We start from the raw sequence: 9213 nt of genomic DNA, 5'->3' as shown, positions 1-9213 counted from the left end.
CCCCGCATTAAATGGAGCACGATTTCCGCCGAAGACTTGGAAATTGGTCCGTGCGCAAAGCATTGTGGGGATTTTAAGACCGCGGAGTCTACACATGTGCAGCCTCGAAATTTCTCGCTACGAAGTACACCAGGCTCGGTAGAATTCCAAGTATGCTGGACATTGGAACAGTCTTTCGGCGGGACTCGATGACTTAGTATCCTTGAAATAGTGGCTCTCGAGCAGCTTTCCTCAACATTTCTGGAATAAACACATGCGTTTTTATTTCCCAGCCTGCATCTCCAGGCCTCTGCTCTTTGCCCTGTAGACCAAAATAGACACAGAGCTACTGTACTGTATATTGAGACGGCGGTGACTAATCTATAGTGCACGTTTACAGTTTATGTGACATCAGTGATCTGTGCCAAATGGTGCCCAGCATGACCATATGTCCTGTCACAGACACAGGGGTTACTTGGGGCCAAAATTGATGTGCTTATCACTGACACCTAGCAGGTCGGCCATCTGCAGCCGGGACTGGAACCATGAGGGCTGTCGACACAAGGATGGGGAAGATTTGGTTTAACAAATGACCCTTTTTCAGGTATTAAGAGTGAGTATTTGAAATAGAATAGAGATCGAACAGAACTATTGAAATGCTTTCTTAGGTTTAGATCTTGGCAACATGTATGATTAGTAAATAAGGTTATCAAATAAAGTACCAGGAAATAAAAATACTCAAGTAAAGAACAAGTAGCTCAACATTTAACTAAATTACTTGAGTAAACTTTTAGTTACTGTATTAAGCTACCTTAATTTTAATGACCTCTGCTAGAATTATACCTACGATTTTTATCGTAATAATGTTTCAGCCCTGTGATGGACTGTAAACCTGTCCAGGATGTTTCCTGCTCCTCTCTCAGTGCATGGTGGGAGAGGCTCCAGTCCCATAACTAGTTTAATAAATGGATGGATAGATAAAGTTATATTTCCATACTGACAAATGCATTTTGATAATGTTTTCGTGATAAGACATCACCTCAATCAGGACATTATAATTCATTTTCCCTGACATTAGTACAGAGTGTTAGGAAAAGGTGTCTCAGTATCCGTCTCAGCTCCTCACTCTGGGTGTGATTACAGTGGGCAAGGTAACACTATATAAATGCACTTTCATGTTTGATTTTCAGACATTTATTTGTGCTACTCAGTCATAATTATAACTGCGAGGACACTTGTTAATCAAGAAGAAAGATTCTCATTGATTTGCCCCACTGGGTGGCCTTCAGTCAACAGACAACTTCCCCTCCTGCATGAGCAAACAAAAAGCTGACGACCATTTCCCCCCCGTGGCGACTTCCTGTGACCCGGCATTATAATATCAGACAGGCAAGACCCCTGACCCTCCCCCACTCTGAATTAAATATCTGCATTTTCTTCCTGACTGAGCCATCATCTTACCAGCGGACTGCTGAAGGCCACATCGCTCGGGGCACTTCCCGTGACCCGGCTCTTGCGTCGGTTGTCATGGTGATGTTGCATTTCTTCTGGGTTGGTGTCCTCAGCGTGCAGAGACCATCCCGTCTGAGAGGGTTGAGGTCTCTGGTTGAAGATGACCTCCTCCCCTGACTCCGGCTCTTCAAGGACAGCTAAGCGGATCGCTGCAAATCATTAAAAAAAAACATGTTGATACAGTAAGTACTTTAAATCATTATCATGTGTACTGTTAGGTTAAGTCATTATCTAATGCAGAGCCCTAAACCTTAATGGCAGTGTCAAAGGTCTTTAAAGATCTTTAAAGAGTTAGTTTATGCCCCAATGGTCTTGCTTGTTTGAAATGAATATGTCAGCACTTTTCCTGTTGTCCTTAGTTTGAATCTGTATGGTTTATTGCATTTAATTGTCAGCTTTGGCTAAAAGGAGCAGCTACATGCAATGTAATGTAATGTAGTCTGGATTATACAGCCACATCCAGGTCGAATCAAATCCTCACACAATTACCCTAAATTGGCATTATAATGCTTATTATAAATGTAAATTCTGTTTCTATAGAGGTCTTAACTGAGCGCATGAATGCTTATAAATTCAAAGTCAAATCAGAATGAAGCGAGGCCGCACAAATATGGAAGCTACAAATGTATGTGCCTACGATCAGGACACCACACACTATACAGGTGTATAAAAAGAGATACAATATATTGATAAAAGTCTCCAATGTGTGCCTTAACATAACTCCTTTACATGTGTTCTCCCTTATCAATGTAAATATAAAAAATAATCTTGGCACTGATTCACATGTGCAAGACAAAGAAACAGAGCAGATCATCATCATAAAATCATGACACAGCACAATTAAGTTTCACATCAGAGCCAACCAGGAAGTGCACATCAGGTGATCAACTGTTAAACAACTATGGATCAAAACACACTAGTAATCAGATTAAAGTCTGAAGCCAGGTGAGAAGCCATGGGAGACTAAAACAAAACAGGATAGACGAGACATTCATTCTTTGACTTTTACTCTCCTAGTCTAGCCAGGAGAAAGGTTTTGTTCTTAGATCAGATAATATAAGATGACATATGTTAAAAAAAGATAAGATAACAAAAGAAAAAATATATGTTATTGTCCCAGGGGAAATCTGTCATGGACACATATCTGTTGTTTAAAGAATTTTAAAAAACATAGTGCAAACTATCAAAGCTGACTTTTGCATGCCAACACTTTGTTGCGTCTGAAATTATTTACAGAGTAGACTGAGAATTGGCACACTAATGTCAATGGAGCATATAAAAAATGTGGATGGAGGTATTATTGATTTAGATGTTAATGTTTGAAATGATGTGGTTAAATTATTCTTAGAATGCATTGATTTTTTTCATGCTGTGTTCATGTGTTTTTTTATTTCATCTCTGTAATCAGGTTTTGCTTGCAAATGAGATTGCTATCCTAATGTGACTTCCGGATTAAATAAAGTATAAATAGTCTAACATTAGCATATTCACATATTAATGTCCTATTACGGTAAGTGACGTGCTTTCAGTTAGTATGCTGAGTAATAGTATGCCAATGTGTTTCAGTTTTCATGATTGTATTAATAAAATCACAGGGGGCTTATGATGAAAAGCAGTGCTGCAAAAGCTGTTTTTCGGTACGAAGAATGTGATCGTGAAGGTTTACCGTTCTCTTTGTGTGGGTACTCGGTGCCAATAATGGAGCATCTACGAAACACCATCTTGTTCTCAGTGAGGGTGCCAGTCTTGTCTGAGAAGATGTATTCAATCTGTCCCAGATCCTCCGTGATTTTCAGGGCCTTACACTGTACTCGGCTGTCTGTCTCCTCATCGTACAGATCTGCATCATTAGTGATGAAGAAGATCTGACCAATCTTCACCAACTCTATGGACACGTAGAGGGAGATAGGGATCAGGATCTGAAGGAGAGGAGAGGAAAGGAGAGGAGAGTTAATTAAGAAATGAAGGAAAGCCCAATAAACTCTCTTTCATAAATATAGTCAGATTGTTCCACCTGCAGCAGGATGATCATGGTAAAGAACATGTAGAAGCCAGACAGACCGGGACTGTCCAGGTGACCATTGCTGTCTGGGACCAGATAAGGGGGCACATCCGGGAACTCCTCCAGCCATAAGAAGTGACCTGCAAGTGTGAGGACAAGGGAATAAATACAGCAACAAGTGCAGGAATGAAAACTATTTTTGGCACACTTTGGCCTGTCTCCTTCCTGTTACCCTTGTGTGGGGTAGGCCTGTGGCTGAAATTGATGAGGTTTATTCTTTTCTTTTTATTTGATATTCATTGTCCCCTCATGTGTAGAAATGCCAATCATTTACCAACCTGTTTAGGGATTTCATGGTTTCGTTATTTAATTGATTACTGACCTACTGATCCGACGAAACACATGGAGAGGAGGAGAATGACGCAGAAGATGACGTCTATGTTCAGCTTACGCTCTAGTTTGCTGCGCTTGTATCTTGGCCCATTGTTGTTGAGCATTGACTTGGTTTCCTGACCTAACAACAGGATAAAAAGGTGTTGATTTAGTTAGCATCAGGCACTAGATATGGTCAATTGAATTTGACAGAAAACAGAAGATAAAAACAGGGCACTCCGACACTAAATCCAAACTGTCTACAATATTTCAGGAAAAGTGGGGGATTATTATAATATACACATTAAAGAAGTTTTGAAGATGTGCATATTTTTACTCATATCAGTATGCATCTAGGCATTGAAAAATGCTTTTCTCACAGCTGATATTTTTGAAATATATAAAAAAGACAGGTGTTTCTAACAGTAACATGGCTCTGTTCTAATCTAATCAAGTGACTCAATGAAAGTAAAACTAAAATATGTGTTGCTCCTTGAGGATAAATCCTAAACTGACATTGATGATCCTCTGACTTCTACATCCAGCAGTTCAAACATTTTTCTTAAAAAACTAAAATAATTGGTGAATATGCTTTGGTTGATGACCAAATACCTTAAAACGAATTAGCCTTAGTTAAGTGCTAATAAATAAATGTTAGCATGCTAACATGGTCAACTTACATGGTAGGTCAAAGCCCCACTGTGCCTTATTACAGCTTCACAGTACCACTTTCATAGAATTACACCCACCCTTGTTTGACTAAACTTGAAAGTCACATTAAAATGAGAGAAATGTAGTGCCCAACAACAAAAATCACTATTATGTAGGGCACAGACATGTAACTGAACATTTAAAAGCTGGGTGGGGCTTCATGCGAGAACAGACATTTGAACTTATGACCTCAGTACTTTTAAAGTCCTGGGCCCTGCACAAAGACACTAAAAGCTCAAGGTCAAAGCAGCTGAGAAAGTGGGGAATATACCTGCATACACCACGAAGCCAACAGCGTGGTCCGTGTTCTTCACTGTGCATCCTCGCAGCAGCAGACTCTCTATTCCTGCTCCCACCTTCTCCTTATCAGGTTTCTCTCTGCAGCAGGAGAAAGTGAGAAACCTCCTTTGTCAGATCTTGCTAGATATTCATTACTGCTTATATATTCCTATTAGCAATTCCCCTGCATTATGGCTATAGCCGGACAGCATGAGTAGACCAGCTGTAAGAGCTGTGGTGCCCGAGGAAATCGATTATAGTCTATTACAGCCCCAATAATGCCTCTGGTGGCATCACAAAGTGCAGCGAGTGGGCTGGAATTAGTTTTGCTCGGCTGCTCTGAAAAGCATAAAGAACTGTGATCCGTGTATTTGATACTCACACATAACACTTGAAATGATTCAGATTGTTGTTGGGCCTTTCACACACCACAACGCTGTTGAAGCTTTCAGGTTCAAATTCTGGATCCTGGAAATGAGGTATTATTATTATTATTATTATTATTATACATAATTTTCTGGGAAGAAAGTCATTACAGTTTGAATGGAAACTTTTTAAAAGTAACTAAACCTGTACTTCGAGACAAACGTGATGATTCTAAGGTATCTACAGGAAAGACACCAGTCCAAAAATATGCCTATAAAATATGTAAACTAATCCAACAGGTATGTGTCACATGTCTTGCATCAAAGGCTTTACCTGGATGTTCAGGAAATGTTTTTTGTTTTTTTATGTGTGTTCAAGGTCAATCCCAAAAGAGAAAGGTGAGGCAGCACAGGGTGAACAAGGGTAAAAGACAGTGAAGAGAGCAAAGAAATTAAACTAACCGAGACGCAGACGCCTGACACTGTCCTCCTCGGCTTCAGGTTGGTCTCTCCATCGAGGTTGGACGTCTCTATGTGACACACACCGTTGGGGTCTGATGTGTCTAGGAGCAGGAGGTCTGCAGGGACAATCTCATTGGAAAACACCTTCACAAAATCTCCCACTTGCACCTCCTTCCAGCTTCTCTCCGAAAACTGTTTCTCTCTCCTGAAATCAGACATGTCAGATACCAACAGTCATTGCAGATTATTTCATCAAGATAAACAAGCCCCTGGGTGGCTTTTACATTGATTTTTTTGTGTCACATTTATTTACAATATTGGCAGAGTGGGTGTATTTTGTCTATGTTTATACAATAAAATGAAATATTGACTCACTCCTTATGGATACAAAATCCCAGCAGCTGCTTAAATTAGGGAGTAAACAAAACAACCAAATGAAAAATCAATGCTGTTGTTTTTGGAGAGCGGCCCACATGTGATTTGTGTGCTTTGGAATAGGGAAACTTTTAGAGGAAGACACACTGCACCACACATTATGAGCTCAGGCCATTCCCAGGCATCCCAGAGAGCCACATGCTTTATGGTTATATCCTGCATGTCAAGCTGCTTAACCACCAGTGACAGAGAGCTGCAGGCACGCTGCCCTGCATGTAGGACCTGATGGGTTGGCTGCCACATAAAACCACACCTCGCCTCAAACAAAGCCAGGAGGAAGGGGGAGTATTTTTAATATGTTCTGTTTGGATGGCCATGACAATCTTTATGTGTACCAGGTTTGGCAAATATTTTCTCCTTTCAGAAAGGCTTTATGTACGGCTTCTGTGTGACAGGCAGTTTCCAGTAATAGGAGTCAATGTGTCAACCACATTGCATAAAGCAGCCTACATTTCCTCGACATGACCTAAACATTGTTTAAATGTATGTTAATAAGCCTACCCATAATTTGACATTTGTTGAAATAGGATTATTTAATTTCTTACCCGGGGGTATAAGAAGTGTGAAACCATTCTTATGTCTGCAACGTTATGGTTAATATAAAACTAAAGCCAGTTAGCCAGCTTAGATAAAAGAAAAACAGTGGGACATCTAGTCATGCTCTGTCAATGATAACCTTTGTATCTCAAAAGCTCACTTGGATTGGTTGACATGAGTTTGAGATAAGATACCATAAAGATAATGCACGTTTTTATCACAAACAGTTTACACCTCTTTTGAGACACCATGAAGGGTGATGTGAAATAAGACGTTTAGTCTCTGACAGCCTTCCATTTGGACTTTTACATGCTCTGCAAGATGTGCTCCTTGCGCCATGAGATATAAACTTCACCAAGAAAAAAAGAGAAAGTGAGTGTAAGTCTAACATTTATTCTTGAGCTTCTTCTAGGAACAGTTGTGTTCTTCAAAGAAATCCCAGCCAATCGATTCTGTTCTAATCTTTACAAGCCCAAAAATTAGCTCCAGCATCCCCACCCAGCGAGCAACAACGAGAGCCCCCTCGCCACGACTCAACTGCTGTTTATGTGATTGCATGAGGCAGAAAGGACTAGTGTCCGCTAACAGGCCGCGAGGGACTGGTGCGTTCACGGGAATTCTGCATCTGGGGTCTCCACCTGCACCCGCACACACACAAACCTAAACCCACACACATGAAGCAGGCTTTCCTCCAGCTGAGGCTGCACTTATCAACATCCCAGCTGACTCTTTTGGGAAATTTGAAAGCAAGCAACCGCTGCCTGATGCCTAATGCTAAACCCTTCCAGAGGTTGAATGTGTAAAGATTCATCATTGGAGTTGCCTCCAGTCTCACATCATATCGTGAGGGAAATCCATATCCCTCCTCCCCTTCTACTCCCTAATCACAGCCGCAAAATGGTTGAAAATGACAGTGTTTATCCACCTTTGTGAATTATTCATTTTTATTCACCAGTAATTCAAAAATAGATAACCGCTAACCCTACTGTCTTTTCTGACGCAACACCCAGATGAGGATTTCATCAAATGTGCACAATGCTATTGTGAGAGAAATTGTTATGAGGCTCTTCAAAAGAGGAATAATTTCCCACACAGTTTCTATTTCTAAGTCAAAACATTCTCACGGGGTGAGTATCTACACACTCACACAGACAGCAACATGCTGGATGATAAGAATCGCACACACAGATGTGGGGGTGCTGTTAATGCACCATGAGTGTTTCCACTTGCTACATCATGCATGAACAGCACGCTGTCTATATTTAGGACATGATTGTGTGTGAGTCAGTTACCTGCTGTATATGAAGCACGGCGTGTTGTTGCGCTTCCTGTCAGACTGGTACCTCCTGAAATCCTCCCAGGCGTCCTTCAGTGCCGTCAGAGTCATGATGACACAGATGGGGATCAGCGCTACCTCTGGCTGGAAGGCGTTCACTACAGGGACAAAGTTCAGGATGGCCAGGCCAACAAAGTAGATGTTGGCCAGACGGTGAAACTGCTCAAAGAGGTTCATGGGGATGAAGAGGAGGAGGGTGTATTTGGTGGTTTTGATGGCGTTGCCAGGGAAGAAGCGATTGGGTTGCTTCGCCTTCTCCAGGCCCTCATAAGGCAGATTGGACGCAAAGTTGCGGAGGTCTTTCTCCCGCGCCCTTTGACCTCTCAGAGCCTCCCTCACCAGGGCCAGAGGGCTCCTCCACGTCATAGCTGCTTCTTCTTTTCCACTTCTCAACAACTTTTCCTTCTCATCCTCTCAATACGTACAGCTCCTGTGAGTTGAAGAGACTCTCCTCAGGTCCATCCTCTCCTTAAAAGAGTGTGTGTGTGTATGAGAGAGAGGCCTAATGCCAGGTTAACTCAAGTGACAGCACACCTAGTGCTAGTCTGAGTCCGCCCCTTGCATTGACAGGTGTGTTTGCATTCTTGCCCTGTCATTGTTCTAGCTTCTCCAAATTACTTTGCTGTCAATCTTAATATAGCAGTTTGTTTAACCAGTTTTTAACTATTAAAAATAGTCGTTTAAATTGTAGAATCACGAGGCGGTGAAGTGCATTGAATAATTATCATTACAATAATGAATAATACCATATTGTCCAAAACAATAGAAACACTAATACTGTATATGCACAGCTGACAATCTGATATTTGCAGGGCAGAACATTGGTGCAGTGGGTCATAAGGAGATGTGAACTGACAACACAACACCGAGCGGAGCGCAACAACTGCTCGGGGCAAATGTATGTGAAGAGTTTACAGCGTGAATGAACGCAGCAGAGGGAACATACACAGCGCCATTCACAAGTATACAGATAGAGAATTAAATCCACTTAAAGACACTGAAGATTATAATAAGCAATATTTATTGGGGCATGTCAGAAAAGACCCTGTTTATTCTCCCCTCATCCACCGACAGGTCACTGGTAAGCCTGCAAATAAAACAACCTTTGACAAAAAATGAAAGGGTTCGAAATGGACCGTGATTATAATGCATTAAGTGATTGTATGTGTTAACATGTATGTGTTTGAGACCCTCATGTATGATGTACAACAAAGAAACAGCTT

The 9213-nt window shown here is 41.3% G+C and overlaps 1 protein-coding gene across 1 annotated transcript; it reads right to left on the bottom strand.

Annotated features, from left to right (window-relative positions):
- Positions 1-450: 450 nt before the first annotated feature.
- Positions 451-8404, bottom strand: atp10b (ATPase phospholipid transporting 10B). Its single transcript, XM_010782142.1, has 9 exons — positions 7947-8404; positions 5683-5887; positions 5238-5323; positions 4848-4954; positions 3876-4007; positions 3506-3633; positions 3158-3410; positions 1441-1640; positions 451-531 (listed from the first exon to the last, which is right to left on the bottom strand). Exons 1-9 carry the CDS (start codon positions 8354-8356, stop codon positions 451-453), a joined length of 1602 nt encoding a protein of 533 aa, XP_010780444.1. The 5' UTR covers positions 8357-8404.
- Between the last annotated feature and the right edge of the window lie 809 nt (positions 8405-9213).

Source organism: Notothenia coriiceps, unplaced genomic scaffold, assembly GCF_000735185.1.
Source record: "Notothenia coriiceps isolate Sejong01 unplaced genomic scaffold, NC01 NC01_scaffold00024234, whole genome shotgun sequence".
Classification (NCBI taxonomy): Eukaryota; Metazoa; Chordata; class Actinopteri; order Perciformes; family Nototheniidae; genus Notothenia; species Notothenia coriiceps.
The sequence above is the reverse complement of the archived record's forward strand: the minus strand, read 5'-3'. Positions and strand labels throughout refer to the sequence as shown.